At 40.3% G+C, this 27,726-nt stretch overlaps 1 protein-coding gene across 1 annotated transcript in view; it reads left to right on the top strand.

Moving 5' to 3' along the window:
• The first annotated feature begins 238 nt into the window (after positions 1-238).
• Positions 239-27,726, top strand: part of LOC129104862 (receptor activity-modifying protein 1-like) — a 52,934-nt gene continuing 25,446 nt past the window's right edge. The window contains exons 1-3 of the mRNA XM_054615721.1: positions 239-259; positions 2,608-2,804; positions 2,864-2,949. Of these exons, the coding sequence (XP_054471696.1) occupies positions 239-259; positions 2,608-2,804; positions 2,864-2,949 (304 nt within the window). The remainder of the gene's footprint in view (positions 260-2,607; positions 2,805-2,863; positions 2,950-27,726) is intronic.

Below are 27,726 nucleotides of genomic sequence, written 5' to 3'. Positions count from 1 at the left end.
AGTTTCCAATTTTCACTGTTTATGAGTTCTCCTCAATTTTGCCTATAGTCCCAGTTCTTCTGCATGCAGAGCTTTCCCCATCAGCTTTCACTTTGCTTCACGCCTACTTCAATACTTTCTACTGTACATCTTCCTATCATTTTTTCCCTGTCAAGACTCTCTCCCTCTCTTTTAAGAAGTTGTTTACTCATCTCTCTGCCTCATGTCCTCTTAAATCGTTCTGCACTCGGCCTCGAACATGTTTCGGTTTGAGATGACGGTGAGATTTTCAGCCGAGAATTCGTTGTGGTCTACATTTCCTACTGTATCCCTTCCACCCGCTGTCCAGCAGAGATAATAAAACATTTAATTTCTTTCTTCAATTTCTTTCTTTATACTGTCAGAGGACATTGTGCTTGTTCTTGGTCTGGACAGATATTTGTACAGTGATATCATTTTTCTGGACCTTAGGCGAATATATTTATAGTGGCCCAAACTTATTTTAGTTGCCCTCAGTTTTAAAAACACTCCCAGTTGCCTTATTTCGGAAGCCAACCACTTGTATCGACTTGATCTGCCTCTGTGTCTTACTCTTCAGTTCTTCTCTCCAGTAATAAGACCCTCCAGATGGACCTTCCTCTTACTCTCTGTCAGTGGGAGATGATTTGACAGGCTGACTTTTCCATTCAGCCATTTCATTTTTCAGAGTTTTTGTTGTCTGGGAACTTCTGCCGCTGCTCTGATGTAACACCACGAAGCGACAATAACAAAACAACAAAGGTTTAGTCCTTACCAACCCACATGGATGAGTCATGTTTAGGCCTTTTCTCTGGGTTCAAACTGAAATGCAGCAAAACAGACAGCATTTTTATACACTTCAAATGGCTCTGAAAACTTTTGTATTTCCAGCTAGACTGGTCTTTGAAATGCAAGGTGAAAAATAAAACAATATATCATAGTACATTTCTGCATACTTTATTCATTCTAATGTACATTTATGACATGTTTTTGTGTTTGAAAACAGCAATAATTATCTGCTTATTGGACCAGTTTAGATGTTTCCTGTAATGATCCACATAAACTGAGGCAAACTAAAGCTCTCGCCACATGCTATTGAGTTTGTGCACCTTCTCAGCCAAAGTCATAACAAAGTGCTGTGCAGCCAAAAATGTTAAAACTCAGACAACTTTATTTAAAATCAAGTGGTTAGCCCATGTTCCATCTTCATGTTTAATACAGAGTACATTTTAAAGTGGAGTTGTAACAAGTTGAGTTGAGTCAATTTATAAGGAAATTTAGAAGATTTTCTTCTTGGTATTTCTGCTTTATTTGACAGTAAAGGAGATAGACAGGAAAGGCAGGGGAGGAAGAGCATATGACATACAGCAAAGAGCCCCGGGCTGGACTCAAACCGGGGCCGCTGCAGTGAGCATGAAAAGTAAGCGCTATACTGAGGAAAAGACAGCAGTTACTTGGCATTCCTGTCCATTCCAAACCATCGATGTATAGAGAGAACTGGAAGGCTGGATCCAGTTCATTCCTATAAAAGTTGCGCAGAAAGCAAAAAAACCCAATATGGCCACTGGTTACAAATAATGAAGAAGGCAACGGCTGTAATCCAAGACGGTGACAGCCCAAATGCTTCTAAACAGCAGTCCACAAACCAATGGGTGACTTCATGACAACAACGTCACCTTCTAATACATTGTCTATGAATCAGACGCGTCTGCTGAATTTCGAATTTAGCACCTTTAAACCACTTTGAACTGTTTAAGATTTGCAGTGTTGAGCCTGACTTCCAAATCGCTATTCTTTTTAGAAATAGAGTGCGTTATGATTAAAACCACACATTTTCTAGTTCACCTGCTTTATTACATTAAAAATATGAAAAAACTGACTGAGAAGTTGTCCAAAGATCAAAATAACTGAGCTGGAAAAAGTTATTTGGTCCTAATAGACTGCTACAGATATGTGCATTCATCCATCATCATCCATAAGAATACAAAGAAATAAAAAACTAAAACTCTATACAAGACATCAACAATATCTGTCCAATGAACTGTGGAGACCGCGTTGTAACGCTCCACATGGCCACCAGATGGCGGCGTTACACAACTCTGAGCCACAGTGCACCTGTCTCACAGCCACCAGCCAGTCACGTTTTCTGCAAAGGTTTTTGGGGAGTTGCAGGACAGTTTTCCTTTTCTTTTTCTTTTTGGGATATTCAACGCTAACACCAACATTTCTAAAGAGAAACAACAATCTAACACCTTCCTCTGTGATAGTTGTGTCTGTGTCAGATGATGAGGCTGTACCGGATCACTGCTTGTTTATGTGAGGAGTTACTTTGTTGATTCATTAAGCGGTTTGTCATTTGGATTAACCAATGAAAACACACCATTAGGACTCCGGAGTAATTGCTGTGTGTGGGTCACACACACACACACACACACACACTCACACACACACACACACACACACACACACACACACACACACACACACACACACACACACACACACACACACACACACACACACACACACACGGGGACGGCTGCTGGGGAAGAGAGCTCCAACTTTACGAGTCGATATGTTTTACGTGTGAAGACAGAGGACCGGTGACAGGACGTGTCGGGGGAGTTCCAGGTGCAGCAGGAGCGAGGACCACTCTTACCTCCACCTCCACCACCCACACTCCACCCAACACCCTCCACCCAACACCTCCACCTCCACCACCCCGGAGGCAGTTTGCTGCATCTGATCCAGCAGAGGATCCCTCGACCGGACGGACGCATTCCATTGGATTTCTTCTCCTGCCTGAGGTGTGATGTTACCCTCTGAGCTCCTCCACGGCTGACCCCCCCCCCCCCTCACTCCCCAGACTTCAGGTCAGACACACCGACAGGATGCGACCACAGACCGGAGCAGCTCTGCTGGAGAGACAGACGCTCCTCTGGTTCATTGTAGGTGAGTCTGTCACAGGCTGCATCCGTCGTGTGTAATGATGAATGAAGAGATATATATATATATATATATATATATGTATATATATATATGTATATATATATATATATATATGAGTTGGGATGCACTTATTGTGTTTGTGGACCCTTAATAAGATGTGTAAACGACTTCAGATACTCTGTAACTTCCCTACAACCTTTATACGTTTAGAGGAATGGCAAGTTTGATTTTCAATACAGGAACAAAAATGCTTTATTGTCACAGGGGCTCTGTGTATGTTACACTTAATAATCATATCAAAATTACTTTTATGAGATAGATAGATAGATGGATAGATAGATAGATAGATAGATAGATAGATAGATAGATAGATAGATAGATAGATAGATAGATAGATAGATAATAACGCAGCTGTGAAATGATAGCCAGCAGAACCTCTACTCAAAGCTGTCGGTATGACAGCTTTGAGTAGAGTGTAAGTTGATTCAAAAGTAATTCAATTGTAAAAACAGTGATTACTTTGGATATTATCAAATACAAGTTGAAGATAAATAAATGAACAAATACAAAATGCAGATTGTGCAGAAGGCTACCATAGCCAGTATAGTGTACAATAAAATACTTTATTATCTCTCAACAAGTTACCCAACCTGCGGGTTTGTTATGATACCATATCATATTTATTTTATGGATTAATAATGGTACCAGCCACCGTGCGTGGTGAAGTGTAAACTACATAATCTTTGTATAAACTGGAGCATAGCAGTGCAGCTGGCAAGTGGAAGTGGCTCCATGTCAGGGAGACCCATCCTTAACTTTTCTACAAAGTCTATGCATCTATAAAGTGACATCAAGAACCAAGGATTTGCACAAATGTGTATAAATAGGTGTATTTATTGTTTAGAATAAATGTGATTATATTTAAGCAAAAAATGTTTTGCTTTTTATTTTCTCTGTATCGGAATATGAAGGTAAACCATCTAATTTGCAAAAGGACTGAATTTATTATTCTCAAAAATCCATGAGAAAAACACTACACCCACTCACTGAATCTAACCTTACAAGTCAACTCTTTTATTATAATGATTTTTTCACAGGTGAGAAATGTGCCCAAACTAACCTGTTCAGTTGTTTTTGTTCATTTACTTTAGAAACCTGGAAATAAGCTCAGATTTATCATTTTCTCTTTCCTTCAAATAGTTTGTGGGATACAATGAAAAAACACTTTATTTGACAAATACAACAACACTGGAAATCTGCTTAAGAAGTCACGTCACGCTCACCATAAAAGTATTATGTCTCTTTAGTGTACAGAAGAAGTGAAATGAAGAAAACATTACAGCATCTCCATGTTATTGCTCCGGCCCATAGTTAATCAGATCCTGCAGTGTTTAAGTAAATCAGTTTGATAGGTGGGTGGAGGCAATTAGATTCTCCCACTGGAGTGGCAGTAATGTCTCTTAACCTTTTGCAACATTTGTGCAATCATGTGATATCATCAGGTTATTGTCAGGTCATTGCAATTATGCTCACTATTAAGACATGCAATTCAATGAATGCATTTATTCTAGCTGAGAAGGGTTATGACAAAAGTTACATAAACTGGTGTGGCGGCAGCTTCTGTTATTCAATCCAGAAAAACAACAGACAAAAGTAATAAATAGTAAAAATGAATGTAACTATGTGTTGGCAGGGAGAAACACAGAGCTGGTTGGTGATCTGTTATCAAAGGGCAGCTCCTTCTTATATTCTACTACAGAACGATTTGAGGAGAAAATATATTTCAAGTTCTCTATGACTGGAACTAAACAAGATACAATTAAGAGTTGCCCTGATGCCTCTTCCTCTGATGCATGTCGTTTCCCATCTGTCGCTGCCCTTATTTCCTGTCGTCTCCCTACTGTCAAGTGTCTCATAAAGGCATGCAATGTTCCAAAATAATCGTAAAAAAAAGATCCCTCTGTGCTTTTTAAAAAGCATAGTCAAACCATAGTTTATTTCTACAAGGAAAAAAACACAATAGAAATAATGCATTTGCTTGACGAGGTCCTTCAATTGTTCCAAGATTTTATATTATTAGTAAAACTACTTAATATTTTTCCTTATTTTTTTAATGCTCACAAGTCCAAATGAATGCCCTCCTCGTGTGGTATCACAACCTCGTAACTGGAAATGTTCTGAAAGCTCAAAGACGTGTTTGCTGATGTTGTCAGAGATGTCAGACGCCATGAAGGTGTATTGTAATTTTAGTCATCTTGAGTTTTTCTTTGTAGCTTTATAATATGTCAAATGTGGCCAATGTTGATATTCCCAAAGCCTCATCTTTTTTTCTCTGTCATTAAGCCTTTGTTTTTCCTGCATTACGTTACCCACTCGCTAGCTTGTTAAATTGTAGAAGCCTTGGTGGCTTCCAAACACTGAGGCTAACATTGGTATTGGTGTTGCCTAGCAGCATTGTTCTAACTACTTAGGCCCTGATTACACAGATCCATAGACAGTATATAAGAAGTGGACGTAGTCATTTTTAAATCCCTAGTACCTTTGACAAAGGTGTTCAGTCAAGCTTCCTCTACTCTTTGCCCTTTGTGTCCCGTTACAAAGGCTCAATGTAGGTGTTCTATATTTACACACAGAGTAGTTATGACTCATCACCGCAGCATCCAGGATGCCTCATTACTTTTCTACCACATTCCCACCTGAAAGAGCAAAGTTTTGCTTAGAAAATGTTTGATGTCCCAAGATCCCTTAATAATTATGCCCATTCAGGCGGTTCATTTAACTGTCAACGGTACTTTTATTCCATCGAGCTTACTGGCACTTTAAAAGACTGACAGTGTACTTTAATCAATGAAGCACAGGGCTGATATTCATCAAAATAACCTCTGTCGTTGAAGTCAGTTGTGCGATGACGGAAGCGATTTTTAATTTTCTGCGGTAATGTTCCGGGCCAACTAATACAGAGTGGATAAAGGTTAAAGGGATCTTCACTCTCTCCCATATATATGGAGGGAATGACACGGAGAGACCCTTTAATCCTCTTCCCCTGACATGATCGTCTTTCATCTGACTGCTCGGGAGTCAATTTGGATTTGTCTGAAATGATTCACACACACAAGCAACCCGCCGGACGGTAGTAAAATGACAACAGGGAAATACTTTGAGGATGGACTCCGGGGGAAACATCTGGCAATTCTGACTGGAGTGACGGAATATCCTGTTAACAATCAAAACGGTTTACGCAGTATACTCAGAACATGAGGCTCAGAGTGGGTCAAGGGACAATGCCTGGTACGTCCCTACATAGCAGTTTCAATAAATCTTGGGCAAGCTTTTAAATAATTCCTCCTCCAAAATGAAAAAAAGAAAGTTATGAAAAGAAAAGCTCAAGTTAATTAATTTTGGTTGGGTGGCTTCATTCAGAATCAACTAAGCTTTTACAAATCCATCCGACTTTAAGTATGGTTTCAGAGTCTTTCAAGTCTGTCCAGGGGTTAAAGTGGGCCGGTCCGGTACTCTGGTAGATTCAGTGCAGGTACGCAGTACCCTGATGATAGGGACAGCAGCTTCCTGACAAAACACACATACAACAACTGTCACTCACGATTGCATCTCAACAAGAAAACTGCTAATGTTTAGGTCAACAATTTTTAGTTACCTAAGCCGAGGAGGTTATGTATTTTCGGCTTGGTGTGTCTTTTTGTTCATTTGTACACACATTTTCTTTCACTTTCATTAATGTGGCGAGATATGGCATTTTTTCAGCATTCATTTGGTGTCGGAATAATCTGAAAAATGAGCTACTGACTGGGGAAATGGATGTGAACATCCCTCAAGTTGGAACAACTTACAAATAGGCTAATGATATCAAGTGTTTCTCATTTCTTTCTACACCATACAGTGTAAAATGAAATGTGTGTGTATTCAGGGATGCATGAAGCTGTGGGAGGGAGGAGAACAATAAGCGATGAGGGTTGGGGTCGTAGTACTGGTAGGAACATCAATCTACTTTCACCCCTGAGTCTGTCTTAATGAAATACTCACATCCTTATGTACACTGGTATCTTTGTAATGGTAGCCATTAGCTACTTAACAAAACACCAGCCCAGGCAACAAAAAGAATTCTGATGCAAAAAGGCATTAACTTTGGAAGACACCAACTTCATTTGGCGAACTCTGGCTGCTGAAGCCAAATTTATACCTTAACCTTTTGGGCCACTTGGGGTCAGTAAGCTAAAAGACAACAATGACATATTATCACCGTGTAAAGCTAATTAAGTAAATTATACATAGAGCAGACTCAGAACAGCGTTCGTTTGGAGTTGTGTTTGTAACCACCTGATGAATATATCACTCTTGTTTTTAGCTCTTATTTGGTCTCCACCACCTCCTGAGGAAAATATCTCTTCTTTATAATGTCTTTTTTCTTATTAAATGCTGCAGAATGTTTACAAACTAACCGCTAACTTTGTCTGTAAGCTGTTTGTTACCATGCAGGAAGTGTAGAGGTGTTGTAAGAGCTTTTTCACAACCGCCTTCGCTTTCGCCCCCCCATGTCAGTGACATTGAAGGACTCCCTTCATGGCCTACAAGACAATAAAGTATTGTGTTAAGATGGTAGCCTACTCTTTAACTAAGTTTTTGTATTTCCAATGTTTTTCTCCACATTGAAAAGTCAAAGACAGGAGACAAGATGCAGCCCTCTCCATGATGTGACGCTACTTATTTCTTGAACAGATAAGCGTTCATCAGTGTAAAATGGTTTTGACTGTTTATCAGAAGACTACAGGGAGATGTTGCAGTTGATTGGCTGACATCCTGCAGCACCAAAAGGCATATTTTAGTATTTTTTTTCAACAATATGAACAAATGAGAGCAGGAGGGGAGAAGGGGGAGAGAGACGGAGGGGGTTAGTTGACCCTCCACTGTTAAAGACACACATAGGGAGTTGGGTAATGATTATATGCGTTGGGTTTTTCGACCAAGTCGCCAGGTTACGCCCTCATCTAAAGAATGCATGGGGTCTCTTGGGCAGAGTAGCATGTATATCTAGTGGCAAAGACTCAAGGGGACGGATCTCCATAAATCAGTGGGGGGGCAATAACAGACAAGACACATAGAGATAAACGAGGTGGGTGGGGCTGGATAGTGAAAGTTTTAATAGTGCTGATATATGTCTGTGTCTGTTTTGTATGGCGGCGTGTGTTTCCATGAGTGTGTTTGCGTCCTTCCTGCATGACAGATCCCGCCCACCGGACTTTGGCTAATTAGATAGACGGTGAACGATGGATGAGAGGATGAAAGGCAGCTGTGCCCCCTTTTCATGGAGCCGTTTGTCATGTGTAATATTAGATAACTTGCTTCATACACTTCCTCTACCTGGTGTCTCTTTCGACAGTTCTCTCTCTCCTTTCCCACTGAGTGTCTCTCATGGGGGAGGTAATATCTAGCAAGTGGCAAAGTAACACTGTCTCATGTGCAGAATTACAGTTAGGTTAGTAAGTACATGAAACATAATCTGTGAAAAACTCAGGTTCCCCTGCCTCCCAATGGCATTTTCTAGATTCCAACAAAAAACAATCCAACCGAATAAAATATGAACTTTCTCAACATAACTTTTTCATTTTACATCTAAACAGTGCACTAAAATATGTTCTTTAAACATTTGAGGCAAGACAAAGCCAATGCAGTAATATAATTATATTTGATCAGGGCTGCCTAGTTTGAGAGTTTAATTGTAGTTCACAAGCAGTAATTATATTAATTATATAGTGACACTTTGAGCAAATATGTCCAAAAGTTTCCAATTTTAGCTTTAATTGATGTTTTCTCCAAGCAAAGCTCTCTAAGAGACATTCAATCAATGTTGTCGGGCTCATGTACTACTCTAAGGGTTTTCATATTCAGTATTTCAAAATGTGCCTATAGTGCAGTCAGCTGCAGCAGAAGCAGTATGCTGCACTCCAATCAATACGTTCTCACCAGTGGAAGTATCCTTTGTAACTTTGCTTCACAGATCCGTTTTCATGCTCTTTTGAGAGGATTGGTGAGCCCAAAGGCCAGCCGGCCGTAATTGGTGTGCAGTAGAAACCGTCTTGAGTCCGTCTACAGTTGTGAAAAAAGAAGAGGTTTAAGGGGTGATGAGAGTGTCTGGCTGGCATCACCCTCGCTAAAATAGACTGTGAGGAACTCTATTCAGTCGTAGACCGTTGGTAATGCCGGAGGACATCTACTGTCTGTCTGGCCAATGTTGATTCCTTAATTCAAGTTTTTCCTGATCTGATGCAAGGGTCCAAGGACAGAGGACGTTGAATGTTGTACAGATTGTTAAGCCCTCTGAAAAAAACTTGTGATATTGGGCTGTACAAATAACATTGAATTGAAAATAATTAATGAATCCACCGCCCATTCTTGTGTCAGTGTCAGCGTGTGTGTGTTTACGATCCACTTAGGTCAATTATAGCAACTGACTTGCCAAACAGAATGTTGATGCTGAAAATGTTTGCCTAACCCTGGATTGCATTCAAAGATGGATATTTGAAAATGTTAAATATCGTCATTGTCCAATTGAATTTTTTTAATGGATATGGCAATTGTCTATTTACACATTCAGCAGACATTGAGCAACATTAGCATTCATTTGGTGTTGAGTGTCTGTATAAGTCCAATATTTATTCTCCGTTTTTTTTGCTCTCTAATTGCTGTGCAGGAAGTGACTGCAGAGATTGCTGATAATTCACCTCTTGGTATTGTGTAGCTTTAAAAAATATAAAATAATATATATATACGTATATATATATATATATATATATATATTTATATAATCATATATACATTTCCCTTCATAATCTCTTCGAAATAAAACAATTTCACTTGATAAAACTGAATAATTGATAACTATTTAGTACCCACTAACCAGCTTTAATACTGCATATCTTCCCATGTAGCAATGTGTGTGCATGTCTTTTGTCACACCTTTCTATCATAAGAATATAAACTATGAACATAACTCCTCCTCATCCCGAGAGATCAGCTAACACAGAAAACCACAGAGGAGATTTTACAGCCCATTTATCTGGGCCACTGCTCTCATACATTACAGTTAACCTTACATAACAGCGGCATAGAGAGCCTGTCGCTGTGGTTCCCTCAACCAGTGCACCAGGCTGGAATTTTTCTTTTGAAGAATTTCTTGGTGGCATTTCTGCTTCGTAGACAGCACATGATGGGCACGTCAAAGTGGCCCCGCAACATCGAGAGCTCGTGACACGCAGTCATGTTGGGCTACCAAAGAGCCTGGGAGGGGTTTCTCCTAACATTTACCTAACCAGATCGGTCAAATGTATATTGGTATTTATAGCGATGATCTGAGGGAGGGGTTGGCTGAGACGTGGAAACATGTACATTCTGCTTGCAGTCGGGAGCTGTTTCTCACCACCACAGTTGAGCGCTTTTGACCAATGAGCTGCACTGCTGGAGCAGTTTGTGGCTTCAGGGCTACAGGACAGCAGGAGGCTCACTAACTTCTTACGCTGGGGTGCATGTGATTGTACCGCCAGCAGTTTGACTCTTATGATCTGCTGGGAACACAAAAGTATCTTAAATCAGTCAGAGATTCGATCTTATTCCCACAGCAGACTTTTAAAGCCAACCATATTGCCAGACAAGAACTTTGAAGACTCTATGGGTCCACCACTTTGGTCCGGACTGAAGTATCTCAACATAAAACACTTGATCCTCTGACTTTTTCTCTATCGCCGTAATGAGGTTAATGAAACAGATTGTTTGAGGTCAGGGATTTGAACCAGTGACCTTTAATTCCTCTTTCCACAGCCTATTTGTCTGAGGAAAAAACATTTCATAAATTTATGCAGGATTTACTATATATAGGTCTCAAATGAAAAAGGTCTGTTGCAGCTTAGGTTACACTCTGAAGCGCTGATGAATTGGCTTCCATCAGCATTTTTGTCTATTATTCCTCTCTCTGCTGCTTGTGATGCGTAACTTACCAATTTACTGGAGGGGAATTAGTATCGAATTGAGCAAGGCCGCGGAAAATCCCCAAATTGGACCAAATGAGAAAGACTGGTTTTTGTACATTGACATTTCAATTAGAATGTGTAATTGCTGTTAATTTCATGGAGTTGAACAGAAAATTGTGTCAAGAAGCAGACTCACTCTCAATATGCCGCTGTTCAGATCATATGGTGTTAAGATGTATGTTGGGTAGCAGTGTGTTTGTATTACTACACCAACCAACTAGTACAAAACGATCCACAGTTATACTGTTCAGTTGCTCAAACCAAGACAGATTTGAGCAGTAGTTTCAATAAAGCACTGCGTCCCTCTAGATGACATTAGAAGAGTTTAATGCAAGGAGCCCACCGCACCACGCTTCCCACCTGATTTCACGGTTCATGTGTCTGTGACGGCCCCGCCTCATATATCACTTTGACATCAGGTAACAGGGGCGCACATGCTTTATTTTACTGCAACACATCCGGAACAATATTAACCTCATATGGAAATTAAGAGATGAACAAAAAAAAGCGCTCATCCTCTCCTTCTACCTCTCTTTGGCAAATTGATCTTGCAGAAATAGGAGCTGTAACTAAATTAACATCACTTAATGTCCTCAAACTGATTTTTTTTCACCCACTGCAAATGCCTCTTTCTCGCTCTCTCTCTTTATCACACACTCTCTCATGTTTCTAATTAGCAATAAAAAGGTGAGTAGCCCCCAGCTCTCCTTTATCACCGTCTCTGCCTCCCTTGCTCTCTACATTCACCAGTTATGTTGCTGGTCACAACTGGTGTGTGTATATGTGTATTTGTTTTGCATACATGTGTGTGAACTTGCAAAGCAGTAACCCAGATTTCACTGTCACGCCTCAGCAGCTAACGCTCAGCGCCGAGGCACCGCGAGTTAGTGAGTTATGTGAGCATGTGCATGTGCATTGTTCTGTGTGCGTGTTTGACCTGTCCATAGTGGAATAGACATTAGCAATTATCCATGGATTAGCAATTATCCTATGTGGGCATACTTGAGACAGCCTCTCAAACAGTAAACACAAAGGACTATGGGGCAGCAGTCCCTCACAGACCCCTATATGTGTGAACACATTCCTGTGAAGCACGAAGTGAATCAGACATCACATAGCGATGCCCTTGAGCGAGACACCCAGCGCTTGATGTCGAGTGTCAACAAGAGCAGCGGCGGTTGTGTATCTACACATAACAGATCTATTTTAAGCAGCGACCTGAGTGGTAATAATTACATTTATATAACTAGAAAATATATAAGGAGACAATACAACTTCCATTGTTATTTACCCTCTACCTCAGGCTGCAGCATGTTGACCAAAGCTGTATTACCATGTGCCAAGTGATGGACGCTTTCACTCCAGTGCATTGTTGTACCATTTAACTTCATACATAATTAAGCATGTTGGATCCCGGTTGGACTCAAGCGTCTACAGTCTTGGTGATGTTACCGGCTTGCTCTGCCCATTAACCGGTAAACATAGGGACGGACCCGCATGGAACATATGTGAGTTGTTCTAATTAATGTTTAAACTGATAAAATGTCAACTTAAACTGACGCACTTGCCGAATGCATTCAGTGGCAACGTTCAGAAACCCCCTTCAGCTGTTACACGGTGTGTCCACATGTGCATTAATATATTCATAAGTGCATAATTGATTGGCTATGCATGATGAATGTCTAGTCAACCAAGTGCAGCTATAAACAGCACTGTTGTGCACATCCAAAGGGCATTATACAAATTTAGGAAACACTAATGCACACACTTTACAGCAACAGATTTGTGCTCATGTTGCAGGTAATGGCTTTTGCCAGAAATGTCTTCCACTGCGAGTAAGTGAGTCCCCTGACACTAAGATCGACGAGGCAGCACTGCTCTGTTGGCTCTACTTAGTTTGTTCTTTCGTGGAGGAAGGAGACATCTGTAGCATTTTTGATGGGCAGCTTGACATTGCAGGAAGAGGCAGAATTAAGCGGCCTTCTAACTTTCTTGCTTATACTGAACGTTTTTTCATATAAATGTTTCTAAACTTAGAAAGTGCATTTACATTTGGCTTCGCCATCTTTTTTACAAGGGCGTCAGCATCCTGTGCTTAGCCCCGCCCGAGACTCGACACGACTCGACCCAACTCACAATTGATAGCAGGTTTTTCTCACCTTCAGCTTCAGCAGGACACTCACTGAGGCCTTTCATTGGTGACCATCAGCAGATTACAAAATTGAAGTAGCTATTGACGCTAGCTTGGCTGATTAAAAATGGAAGATTTGTGCAGGATGTCGATCCCAGTGACAATTCTCTCCAACCAATCGGTGGCCTGTGGTGTTTTACAAGTCCTATGCAGTCTTCTTTTAATTACTCCGAAAAACATACCACCTGCTCAAATCATATGTGTAGTGCTCTCGAGTAATATACCTTTGCATGACAGATTTAGTTTAAGACTTTAGCCTTTACTTGCTTGTCCCGTGATTGCACTTGATTGTTCGGGTAATAAAAGCACCTATTTTCTACTTCTCTTATTTTGACAACCCTTCCATGAAGCATAATTAATGATTCATAAGATATAATTCAAACCTTCTGTGTACCGGCATCTTCAGATGAGAAAATTGCCCAGTTATTACATCTGATGATGTTACAGGTGATAGTGTTTGTCATCTCATTTCTGGCATTTGATAAGCTTACGGAAAAAGCCAAACGATTTACCAGGCTGAACCACTCCGGGGTGACTAAATTCCTTCCATATTTATCTCTTGATCTGTTAACTTAGTCCTTGCCATTTGGCGCCAGTCAACGTGGAACTTCTAAAAAATGTATCAACCGTTACACAAGCACGTCACTGGAGGCCTGTCAGCACTGTGAACCAATCACAGGCGTAATCCGGACGTCTGATGAAAATTTTAAACTCGACCTTTGCAGGTGCGCGGTGAAGCGAGGAAGAGACAAGGAAAGATTCAGCTGACTGTGTGCAGAGCGCCGGGTGGAGGGCCAAAGACGGACTAAGAATAGGACAGCAATATTTGGCATCGGTTGTAAAGTTTCCAGTTTAGTCACAGGGTGAGAGAGCAGTAGCATGAGCCAGCGGGATAGAGTTATTGCAGGTTGGTTATACATGACAGCACCTCGCTTGAGCTATTATGCATTATGCAGATGAATCCTGTCCACAGCAGCAACATGTTCAGTTATAGTGTACCTCTTTGTGTAATCTTTCTTCTTTCATGCTCACCACTCACAGCGATGTTCAATGAAATTACACTCTTGTAATTTACTACTAAACTCTTTCACAGACTTTTTTACTATCTCCCCTCCCGTCTCTCATGCTGCTTTTGCAAGCCCGCCAGAGTTATTGCTGAGCCTAAATTAGACATTGGTAATGCCGTACAAACACACAACCCTTTGTCTCCTGCTCTCATCCTTTTTGTTCTTTTTTTGGCTGAAAGTCCGGCTACACATAATGTCCACTGAAAAAGACAAGGGATCTCATCTGTTTGTGGCAACGACTGTGCCCTTTGGTGGCCCAGAAGTGCTGCTGGCGTGGCAGCAGTACCGGCTTAATTTTTTATTCTCTGATGGGATTACAGCAAGAGCGACTTGGCAGTGTTTGAATTCCTCAGCGAAAACACAACATGTAAAGAGGAAAACAAAGATTTAAAGAGTAAAACCCGATGTCTGCACTGGTATTAAAATAAATCAGAACTGAGCTGTCATGTAATAAGTGTTATCATATTTGCCATGGACTTCTTTAACGTAAATGTAAAGGTAAGGATGATTCAAAGCTTGATACAACAGACTGAGAAAAGCAGAGACTGAAGTTGAGGCCCCTTCGGCAGGAATGTGACCCCAAAGAACCTCTTTACTCTCTTCTGGGTGTATTGAACCAGATACTTGGACAAAACAACAAAAGGCAGAGGATTTATGCCCCACTTTGGTTTTAGGGCAGAACAGGAGAAGAGAGAATTCTGTTGAGAGGTTTCAGAGTCCCTCTCACTTCAACATAATCTATAGCTGTACGTTTCACTGCCTCTGTTGGCACTTAAGCAGGGAGCAGCAGGGAGGCTACACAACAGTGAATCTCAAAGTTTCTTGTTGAAACCAATGCTTCTTAAACTAAAAAGTAATATTTAACCCCATTAGCAGAAAACTATAGATTAAATGTATGGTCAATCTGGGTTCTAAACGCCCACTCAGTCCTTAGAACAGATCAGTGACGTAGGTTAAGCTAATCAATAAGGTCATGAATAAACAAAAGCACGAGCCCAGTCAACTGTAGCTAAGTTTGGAAACTACTGAAAGAGTTAGTTCAGATTTTATTTGAGGTGGGGTTGTATGTACACTTTGTGTTCTGCATTGTAAAATTACTGCTTCTGTCAATGGAATTGGGTGACTTTGAAGAGACCAATACAACGGCATCAGTCAGTCTGCTGTCAATAAAGGCCTGTCTGAAGGCGACTTGGTCATGGCAGCAGAAAAACACATCTTAGCCACCTAAAAGAAGCCCCACTTAAAAAAATATATTTATCAGTTAAAGTATACACTGTATTTGGTATTTCACCACTCCACCTTGCCGTCAGACTGCCCTTTATGACTTCAGCTGTTATCTATGCACTCTTCAAAGCCACCCGACTCCATTGACGAAAGCAGTAGTTTAACCTCACATGAGTTGAACCGCTGCATCGATCAGTTAGTTTGCTTTATTTTGTGACTTTCGGATCTGCAGTAATGTGGCGTCCACAGCAGCACAGTGCTCAGCTTCCATGTCCGTGCTGGTAAATGGGAGCGTGCAGACCGCCATCTTAGTTACTTTATGCAACACGCTGATGTGCCATCATGCAGAAACCTTTGCAAAGTCACGTGGGAAAAGTTTTTAGGAGGGCCTAATGGTAGATGGCATAGCATGAAGTAGCAGAAGTACTTCCACCAAAATGTGAATGTGTGAATGTTCGAATTTGAATATATAAGCTACACCACTGGGAAGCTGCAGAATGATATAAAAACCTCATAAAAGAAAATTTAATTATTATTATTTTGCAGCGTGCAATGGCCGTTAGAATCAATCTCTGTGTTTTTTCAAAGTGTTAAAAGTCATTTATTTGATGTGGGAAGTTAATTCAAAAATATTAGTCATAGGGAAAACAAGATGAAAATAATGAAACGCTAAAACACACACCCAGCAGCAGCTCTGTAATTTCACTCACACCATTGGCCACTTAAGTCCTCCACTGCAGCATTGGAGTGGATGAGTGGTTTGGTTTTGGCAGCTGCAGGCGGTGTTACGACACGGGGCGAGACAAGCATCCCCCCCCAAACTCACTCTCACCCACAACATTTCTAATCAGCCCATGAACTGAACCTGCCAGTTTTCCATCCGAAAGTTTAGCTCTCTAATCCCCGAAAACAAAAGGCTGCTTCAGAGTGTTGCCAAAAGCAAACCATATTGCCCCGAAGGATGAACGTTTGTGACCAGAAATGTGGATACGGTGCATCAGTAGTTGTTATCATTAATACTGTTAACAGTAGGGAAAAATAAAGTAAACCAGATGTTGTCAACCACTCCTCACCGCATGTCCTGTTTTACATAATCATGTTATGGAGCCCTGAAGACCTCTAACAGTAGAATAAATAGAATCTGTTTACACATGTAGCTGTCATGCTGAGGATAATTTACAGTGTCCTCACACCTTCAACAGCGTCATAATGCCACTGTGTGTGTGTGTTTTTTGTTGCAAAACCATAATAACTGAGGCGGCTAATTATAAATGGTTGAACCTGCTATCCACTTGTAGCAGGATAAGAGGCCCTTCAACTCGCAGAATAATTATGTTTTATTGATGTTTCTCTTGTTTTTGTCCATTTTAAAGTCAACACTTTTATCATGGCCACCGATGCTGATGCTGATAAAAGTAAAACCCAAGTAGCAAAAAAATCAGAGAAGCTAATTGTAGAATTTATGATTCGCAATGTTAAATTAAAGCATCTTGACCTGAGCCTAATGTCTTTAAGAAGAGGAAGAACTGATTTATTAATCCCCTTGGAGAAATTCAATTGTTAAATACCACTCTCATGTTAACCCTTGCTCTGTGTGTGTGTGTGTTTGTGAGAGAGTGTGGACTGTGTGTGTTTTCATGTTGTGTATGTGTGTGTTATCAGTATCAGTTTCCTAAGAGCAAAGAGTAATTCAAAAAGATCAAATAAAAATGATTAAAGTCTTTATAGAATTATAATAAAATCATGTATAACAACCATGTTATAATAGCAAAGTGTAATAACAGAATTATTTACAGATCAAATAACAAATATGTCAGTCAGGTTTTAACAAACCCGATAAATTATAAGCCTACTAACCATGTTGATTGAAATATCCATAAATAGATGAATAAATAAAACAATAAAAAAAGAAGTGCATATAGATTTATGTTTCTCTGGTTCCACTGTTAATTCTCTCTCTCTCTCTAAATTATCCTGACAGGGCTATAGCCTTTCTCTCCCCCTCAGTGGCCCCACCAGCCCCCTGCTCATCTCTAATCAAACCTGCTCTGACACACACACACACACACACACACACACACACACACACACACACACACACACACACACACACACACACACACACACACACACACACAGACATACACACACACTATCTGTGGGCCTGTGTTTCAAAGCCAATCAAACGAGATGCACGTGTGCCGGTGATTGCATTTTTTCAATATGTCTGTTGATGTGGTGCACGGCCTTTCCGCTCTCTACAGCCACGCTGATGCCTCGTGTAATTGAACTCGTCCACCTCAAGCCCACTCTCCACACGTTTTTTTTGGCTGTTACACACTCGCTACCACGGACATGCACACATATGCACACACACACACACACACACACACACACACACACACACACACACACACACACACACACACACACACACACACACACACACACACACACACACACACACACACACACACACCTCTACTGTATAAACTACACACAGGCATTTTACAATTAAAAATCTTTAAACCAAAACCACTGAGTGAGAACACAACAAGCTGTCTTCCAATCTGTCACTCAATATGTCTTCGTGCACATGCAGAGACAGACTTGTAAGCAACAAAAAAAAAAGAAATAAGAAAAACAGTTTTGAGAGCAAAATCCCTGAGTTTGTGCGCACCGAGCTCAGAATCTGCTCCCCCTGTTTCCTCCAGCTGTTTTCTCAGATTGCGAGCACTCGAAGGAAGCCGTGCTGCTCACTCAAATCCAGTGACACGATTCCTCTTGAGGCTCAGAACATCGATCGACACTCATGATTCCGTCCCTCGCTCGCTCTCAGACCCTGTTTGGTGGTTATAAATCAGCCCCCCTGGGCCTCTTATGTGCTCGCTCAAATGTTTTGACTTTAATGACCTTCAATATGTCACAGCTGCTTGTCCTATGTGGCCTGGTTTACAATTTTTTGCATAGTCTGATCTTTGGGCAGCTTTGTTTTTCCCAAAGCAGCCAATCACCATGACCAAAACTGTGTCTGCTAAGTCTGTACGTGCTTAAGATTTCCTTCACTTTGACTTAAAGAAGAGGGAAGCTTCTGTGCTTCCTGAACATGTGCAGTGTGTTCTTCTCATATAACTCAAATCTGTACACACAGACATGATACACATATCTTTTTCAGATTTAGTGTGACCTTATGAGTATTCATCCTTTGCATACAAGAACAGCTAGTAGCTAATTCGGCATACTAAGCATGTTTATTAAATAGAGATGTATGTACAAATACAGTATCAAAAAGTAACGAATAACTACATGTTTCATATTTTCCAGAAGAAGGAAAAAATAGACATAACAGGAATTAGGAGTAAAAAAATAATAGTTCGAGGATTGACGTTGATTAAGTCTCAATGAAACAGAAAAAAATCAAATTAAAGAAAAAAAAAAATGTAATAAAATAGAAAATAAATTCAATAACATTCAAAACATGTCTCAGTCTCATCTGTTTCTAGTGGGTTTGTAGGTTTCCAATGATTACATCTCATAGGCAAGAGCATTAAACAATGAAAATTCATACAATACATGTGAAATAGTATAAAGCCAGCCAGGTTCGCAAATAATACAGATAAGGCTACCAGTTTGAGTAAAAATGTTTTTAAGATTAAATATGATTAAGCATACCTTAAGCATTGCCTTTTTTTCTCAAAGAAGGCAGCTCACAACATAGCTAACTGAATCCATGGCAACATCTCATTTCCTGTTAACGTTCCAAAAAGCATCATGGGAAGTGTGGTTTTAAAACTTGATGATTATCCTCCATATGGAAGTAAGAAAAAAAATGACAAGAAGTGACCAAATCCATAAATCTTACCTTTGCTCATCCTGTCATCATGTCGGTACAAAATGTTATGGCAATCCATCAATAGTCCATCAACAGACAGACCAGTGTTTCCATCCGTCGAGTCCCGCTACGTTAGTGTGGCTATACAAAAACAGGATCAAGTCTGTTACCACAAGCCTCAGAATAATTACCGTAACGTCTCTCAAGCTCTACTGGAGAGCTGGACACCACTCACAAAAAATATATTCCCTCCGTTGGTGTTTTGATGATGGTGATGGAGAGAACATGTCGGTCAAACATTTTCCACTGTATAGGTGTTCAGTTGGGTTGAGGTCATGGTGTTTTTTCCTTTTATTTGTCCTATCTGTTGTGTCTTTGAGGAGAAATCTGATCTCCCTATCACTACCAACAGTTATTTAGAAAGATATGTTTTTCTGATAATTAGGATGCAACTAAACACTTTTCCTAGAAAGCTACAAGACCCCAGAGTTCAAGTGGTGTTTTGGTGTTATGATGCTTTTGTGCCAGATTCCAGGAAACTTCTACTATCATTAACATAATGAACAGCTTAAGGAGGTGTCTATCAGCTGGGGGCTGATGTGTTTCTCCATCATTTCTCATAATTTCTTTAAAAAAACAACAGCATATGTTTTGTTTGTTTCACAAGTCTCAGACAAAAAAAAATCTTTCTTATTAGATTTTAGTGTCTCATGATGAATTTAAAAGTCTGTCTTGATTTCCTTGTTTCCCCTTAGTTCTTATTTTTCATCTAATTTTATATCTCATCAGTTGCATATGCCTGTACAGTTGCAACACTCTGTTTACCTGCTCTGTAAAGTAAAGTTGCTTAAGTGTAGTATAAATAGAGTACAATTGACAGCTGCAAAGAAGGAAAATGTATTTTCCTTTCTTGATGAAATGAACTTGCGTATCACAGTTATCTTCCCTCTGGTCTCTGGAGATAACAGAGAGACCAGGTCAGGGCAGACCTCTATCTGTGCTGGAAGTGGTGTGGATGGGACTCAGCAGAGATAGATATTGCAGGCACACAAACGCACCGCCTTTTCAGTGTTTGTCACAATGCATGGAGTGTATGTGGGTGGAAAGACATATGCAGTATATGTGTCTGTTTGGGTGGGTGTGGGTTTGCATAGGTGTGTCTATTTGCATTGTGAAATAAATGTGAGATGTCTTACAAAGAGGAAACACACACTGTCTTCACTCGTCATTATATCATTAAACAATGTGTGGGAAACGTTTTCAAACCTGTGTGTGTGTGCATGAGGTTCCTGTCAAAGGGAGGGAATGGACACCGAACCCATGCAGAGTGTATATAAACACCTTTATCACAGTGTGTGTGTTTGTGTGTGTGTGTCAAACTGGTGTGTTGAAAGAATTACAAATGAGCGTCAGCTGCAAAGAAGTAAGTTATATTTGCCGTATATTAGAGTCCATAGTACTGTCTCTAGGTATTTATTTTAGGCTGGGCCAGGACGCAACTTCAATGTCTGAAAAGGGAACCCTTTGTGGATGTGCTTGCAAACTTGCATTATTTTTCAATGGCCGGTAGGGGGCGACTCCTTTGGTTTAAAAAAAAAAAAAATCTGATTGTATAGAAGTCTATGAGAAGATTACCCTACTTCTCACTTGATTTATTAACTCAGTAAACATTGTAAACCTGAGTTTATATTCTCAATCTCTAGTTTCAAGTCTTTTCCAAGACAGCATGATGTTCATTTGTAAAATGACCGTCCCATTTACAGTAAAATAGATCATAAAGCAGAGTATGCTTTGGGGCGTGGCTACAGGTCTGTCAGGTTGCTCATGTCCCACTACTGGTTCCAAAATATCGATATGGTAATGGCTAAAAACCAAGATGATGGTCACCAAAAAGCCAAACTCAAGGCCAAAAAAACAAAAGGTGACATCAAGGTGACTGCATCTGGTACAGTCTATGGGCAGGGCAGCCAGTATGTAGCCTGGCAGAAATATATTCAAGGCACTGTTTGCTTGCTACAGCTTCAACTTCTTTGATCGCACGTTAGTAACTGGAAACAGCTTATTATATGTATCAACCTTATTATCCACTCTGATTCTTATACTTGTGTTGGAAAACAGTGGCAGAACAGTAAAGCGACAATGTTCAGAGAGACTTTAACGAGAAAATCCATATGAAGTCATAAAAGTAACGAGGGCAAAAATAGGACTTTGACATGTGAGTGGGGGTCTCCAACGTCCCCAGTGGTAATGACTGTTTGAAGCTTTGTCACTGTTATCTTTGTGAGTCTGAATTCTTTTCGGTGCTATTTAGGAAAACGGACAACTTCTTTTTTTTCATTTTGAATTTTTCTGAGACATACACTGTTCTAGAGAGACGCGTCGCTCTACAGAGATATTTGCCAGACCAATTAGCCTACACTGCATCACTCTCTCTCTATCTGTCTCTCTCTTTTCAGTCTTCACTTAAAACCAAATCAATTATATATGCAATTAAAGTGTGCTTACATCGGATAAGAAAACAATCCCGACAGCCTAATCCCTGTGATAAAAATCTCATCTACTCTCAGATCTTATTGATATTAAGAAAACCCTGCAGTTATTTATTATAGTGCCTTGTTGCTTGGTCTAATGCAGGGCATTTAGTATGGTCTGATATACAGTAACGAATATAGCCAGATATGAATTAGAATGAATACACACAAAAACAGAAATGCAAAGCTCTCAGCCTACGGACTGAAACCTCTTATGGTTATCATGCCACTCGTACCGCCACTACAGTCTTCAGGGGAGGGATTATCTAATCACATCAAGTACCATCAACATCAACACAGTTTTGTGACTATTTTGGGCATGCAAGGTCCATTTATTTCTACAGTTTTCCCCCCTGTGTGTGCATGTGTTTCAACTTAGCTCAGCCTTTGAAAAACATTTACAGACACGGATAAGAGTAAATTAATTCAGGCTATGCATTACCATATTTGCACTCTTTATTTTTTTAGTCCACCAAGAAATCCCAGCCAGACTCCACACAATAGTCACAGAGACAAATAAGGTCATACTGGGACTTAGGGCTCAGAGTATTTTTGTACAGTGCAATAACATTTAACTGCAATATTTCATTTTTTTGTTGATTTTGGCGGTCCCTGTGGACAAAAGCGCTGATGTTTAAGAGCTCCAGAGTCCCTTTTAGAAAACATCTAATTTTACTGCAGCAGGGCTCTGTGCTATGCACAGTCTTGGGTCAGGTTCTCCCACGCCTCCCTTCCCTCCAGCGGGCCCAGCAAACCGGCCTGGGTGTCCATGGGCATCTGGGTCTGTCTGTGGTGGTCTGGTCGCTGCTGGAGGCCCCGCTGGAGTCTGAGTTGAAGGACTTTATGGTGAACCTGCATGATTTTATCTGATATTGTGTGGAATCTCTCCCATTGGCACCGATGACAAGCATCAGAATAACTATACAGAAGAAGACAATCTTGTCACTGCTCATCTTGTTCGCATCATTTCCCCTGACACCAACTTTATTTTAAGTGAGTTTACAATATGTATATGCAAATATACATGATATTGAATAAGTAATAAAAACAAGCGTTTCGGCAGCTTGCACAAACTTCCGACTACAAAAAGATAATCTGTGGAGATACAAATAAAGTGACATTTCTACATGCAGTATCTCTTCCTCAGAGTCAACCCCTATTATCTTAATTGCCTCGCTATATCTCGCACAGTTCAAGCTGCCCTTTACGTGTTTTATGGATGATATAATTGTAATCTCCTCTCATATAGAATTTTGTATAGTGTAAAGGCTTCTCCCTATTTTTCTCTGTCTCTCCAATTCTCTTCATTGTCCCTGCTTAAAGCTCCATGGTTGTGATTCAGAATGTAACTCAACATTCTCATGATGTTAATGTGCCTAAATGGCTGGTAGTGAGTTTTAGTGAGAAGCTTAACCTAAGCGTTTCTCTTCTTTGAGTGCCTCAGGCAGTGATGTGATACATGATGTGGCTTCTTGTTAAAGACTACTATTTGAGTGAAGCATTTACGAAAATTCTACATCCGTCTCACAACACCGAACGCTGTAGGGAAACACTCTTACTGGCTCCCTTCAGAGATTTGGATGAGAAGATTGATACAGACATGAAACCAGCAGCCGTTTATATTATCTTAGCAGAAAGACTCCTTCCTCGTCTCTTTGTTGATTTGCTTAAAGTAACCTACAACTACATTTATCTTGACAGTCATGTTATTTCACTTGGAAATCCATTTGGAAATAAATACTCAAAGTTCAGCATCTATGGTTTAAATTAGTTTCAAAAACGACGTCCACTTCTTATATACAGTCTATGACGCTGATTGAAAATGATGTCAGAGGGGTCTGATGTATTTATTTTATTTTATTGGTTTATTTGGTAGGGACAGTGCACATTAATAAAACATTTCTGTAAATGCGACAGAGTTAGCCAAGAGGCTATTTTACATCTGTAGTCCCTAGACAGACAGTTTCAAAGTCACCCTAAAAACAGAATATAACATTACAAAATGATGTTTAATAGAACATGGACTAAAAAGATTATCTTGCATTGTTAGACACTAAAAACATATATATCAGAAGCAGAATACATCATAAAGCATGCAGAGTATGTAAAATAGTGTAATTTCAGTCTGACAGGGCTAAACAACAACAAAAGACGCATGCAGGTAGAGGAGTGTCGACGGGCAAATCAAGACAGACAGCTGACAGCAGACAGACACAATTCAGCACAGACATATTGATGTATCGGTGATTAGACCAATTGTCTGGTGTCACATTTAGCCAAAAACGCTGTCAGTGCACCGACTAATGCATCCATTTTTTGTAGCCCCTCTCTTGGTGTTTTTTTGTCTCCATAGCGATCTTGAGCCCAACCAGGTATAGCTCCAAGCTATATTTAAATTCAGTGGCTTATTTATGCTGCCATTCAAGGGCCAATGACACATTGGGGTGAAGCACGCTCTGGGCTTTAATAACAACACTAACAGCACCTGGGAGGGAGAGAGTGGCTTGTTAAGCTTCACGGCCATCACAAGTCGCTGGGACATGGAGAGAGGATCGAGTGTGTGTGTGTGTGTGTGTGTGTGCTGTGGAGGGTTGCAATAACGTCAGAGAGATTAAGGGGATAAATTGCTCATTTTAAGGTTTCTTTGGGGAAAATCTTTCCTCTATTGCTCTCTCAGTCTGTCTATTTAATTATGTGAATACTTTCAGGGATGTTTTTATAGCTCTAAGTGAAGTTCACCCCCTGGGTCTCCAGCTGTCTGATTAGGACAGACAGCAGAGGTGGAGGAAAGCATTCATTTGTGTGTATGTGAGTGACAGCGCTAGAGGTAAAACTGTAATACGATATAATGACGGCAGCTGATGCACCGCTACCGCCGGCGCTCCTCTCCGCTAATTCATCAGACATGGACAGCTAGCCAGACCGAGGAAGCGTAAGAGTGACTCATTTTTGTCCAGCTCATTTCAAACCAACTGTGATAAATACACTGTACATATCAGTATAGTTTGCTAGGATTGTTGTCCTTTCTTTTATCTCTTGGTAATCAATTGGTTGGTAAGAATTGGTAGGTTAAATTAATGCCTTCAGTTGTTGACATTTTGAATTTCCACATTACTGTGGCCGATTGGATTGAAAAATGACTTTTACATTTTTTTGTTGCTTGCATTGACCCATAATTTATTAATATTAAGGAAATACAGCACAGCACGTTCTCAGGAAATTGGTTTATCGATCATCGTACCTGTTGAGTGAGCATTGAGACCAAAAAATAATTTTATTTGCTTGCAATACATCATTCTGTATTAGATGCAGTTGCATGGCCATCAACCCGATGAAACTATTAAGACATTTATCCAAAGGCAAAATACTTTAATATGAATCATAGACAATAGGTAAGGATGGATGACAACATACCTCCCAAAAGTGAAGCCAAAACATCCTGATCTCCCCCTGACGGCTTGCAGCAGTATAGGTCATAAAACCCGCCCTCATCTTAGGTCGGTCTTATTATGCTGATGTATGTTCAAGTGTTCATTTTGGTTTTAGTTTGGAATTTCGATGCTATTAAAAGGGGATGTGACATCATAATTTACAGCTGTGATAGACAGCTGCAGACCCTGAGGCTCAGGAATTGAACGAGAGAGCTGATGTGACTTTGACTCCATAACCGTTAAGAATCTGTGCATTTGAAAATGTGTCAATTTGATCAGCCATGTATTTCTAGATATATTATCGTTATTTGTTGTGTCTTACTTGCCAAACAGCCACGTAGCAGCTAGGTGGCTGACGCTAACCAGATGTGGCTGTGCTCCGCCTCGTGATTGACAGGTGTGTGGGAGGGACCTTGATACCGTAGGTGCAACCCCCGATCACTACTGCGCAGACTCTGACACAAAAAGGCATCAAAGCATGTGTGTTTATGAAGTCATTCTCTTTTGATTGCTTGCACTTAGTGGTATTTTTAGTGGTCTCTAAGTGCACAATGATGACATTCATCAGAACATTACATTCTGCTGATTTATTAAGCTCATTTTGGGAGGAGAGATGGAAACCATGAGAGAATAAAAAGACATGAGATAGTAGCAGAGAGAAAATGTGTTTCTAGAGACCAAACAGGAGATACAAGGGATCAAACGGGGTCAGGGTTTATTGATATTTGTGACCTGACTTATTCTACAGCAGTAAGAGTTCTGCAGCAATTGGCTTATTAATTAAAGATTAGCATACTTTAGGTATGATATCTGTTCAATTAGAACTGCAATCAGAGACTCTATGGTCAGCAACTTGACTTGGTATTAAAATGTTTTGACGTAGATTTAGCCTTTGAACCATTTACGTTTATATTATATTACAACAGGGCGTCTTAATCTACCAGCTCGGAGATAGATATTAGGATTACACACAATTTAAAAAAAATTAGTATGGTAAACTCTGGCTGCACTTCACCTCTTAAACTTAAACCAGCCCAAAGTTTTAGTTTGGCTGCACTTTGCTGCTTTGCCATTGCATGTCAGCTCGCTGCAGGCCACAGTTCAACACTGCTGTGGTGTGTTTTCAAGTAACCCGTGTAACACCCAACGTCAGAGCAATCTGGAATCAGACCCCCAGCATAAACGTCCCATCCTTTGGTTTTGACTTATCCGTTCATACTTTGGCAATCAAAGCAAATCAATTGCTACATATACCAACTTTAATTTTCTAGTTAGGCTGCAAAATCAGAACATTTAACATTTGGCAAGCAGTGCTTAAATAGGCAACTTGTTAACAGAGATGCTTTAGCTATAAGACCAACAGCAATCTGATTTACTGTGGTGCCCCGAATACCCCTATGTCAAGTTTTATTTTCATGGAGTTTGACTGCTTCCAGTTTTATCTGCAAGGAGAACGCTGCTGTTCTCGACAAATACAAAACACAAGTAGCATTCTTCTGCTTAACATGAAGTACACTTGATACAGGAGGGAAGCTCAACTTTCTAGATGAAATTTTTAGTCTGAGAGAAAAAAGAGAAACTCTGGACTTAAGTTGCCGGTGGTTCCACCACACAGAATTAACAATGCATAAAAAGCAAACATGCCCTGATTTTCTTGTGTACCACTCGGAAAGACTCACACAAACTTTCGGATGTGTGAACATCAAATAGACAAAGTTTGCACAGGAAGAGCTGAAATGTGTGGGTTTTTATAAATATGCATAAAACCTGTGTAACTTTGCAGAATCTAAATCGAGCTGTCAGATTGGGTAGGAAGGGAAGCAGATCTCTCTTTCTCCTCTATTACTCCATGAAATGAGATGATTCATGACTAAAACGCGTTTAAAAGTCAAGGAAGTGGGCGTTTTGATGTGATATTGGGCGATGGGGCAGCGCTGGTCAAAAATAACTCAGATCAAAAGCCAAAAGATGAAGACTTCCTTCTCTATGAATCATCTGTGAAAAGATGACGACAGCGAGAGAGACCGCCGGCGGAGTGGGATGATGGATCATTGGTGAGCATCTGATCTGGCGGACTAATTAGCCTTAGCCTTTGACAGAAAAGCATCTGCTAGCCTCCGCCGTCTGTTTGTCACTTTCAAATTGGACGAAGTCGCAGGATGAAAACGTGTGAACAATTTAAGAAGGCTGGATCATCCATGACTCAACAGTCTGCAACGACTTTGAGATTGAGTCGAATGTCTGAATCTGATGCCAGAACAGCTGCTGCTGCCAGTACACAGGGAGAGTTCATCATTCATGAGGCAGTTCAGTTGATTTGCAAAGCATTCACTGCTTAATTGATACTGAAGGAGTTACTAAATGGGTTTGCGTGAATTATGTCTGTAAAGCTAGCAATGCTGCTGGTGGTAGCTTTACATCAAGAGTCTTTTTACATTGGACACAGTTTGGATAAAAATGGTACT

This window comes from Anoplopoma fimbria, chromosome 16 (assembly GCF_027596085.1).
Source record: "Anoplopoma fimbria isolate UVic2021 breed Golden Eagle Sablefish chromosome 16, Afim_UVic_2022, whole genome shotgun sequence".
In the NCBI taxonomy this organism is placed as follows: domain Eukaryota; kingdom Metazoa; phylum Chordata; class Actinopteri; order Perciformes; family Anoplopomatidae; genus Anoplopoma; species Anoplopoma fimbria.
The sequence above is the reverse complement of the archived record's forward strand: the minus strand, read 5'-3'. Positions and strand labels throughout refer to the sequence as shown.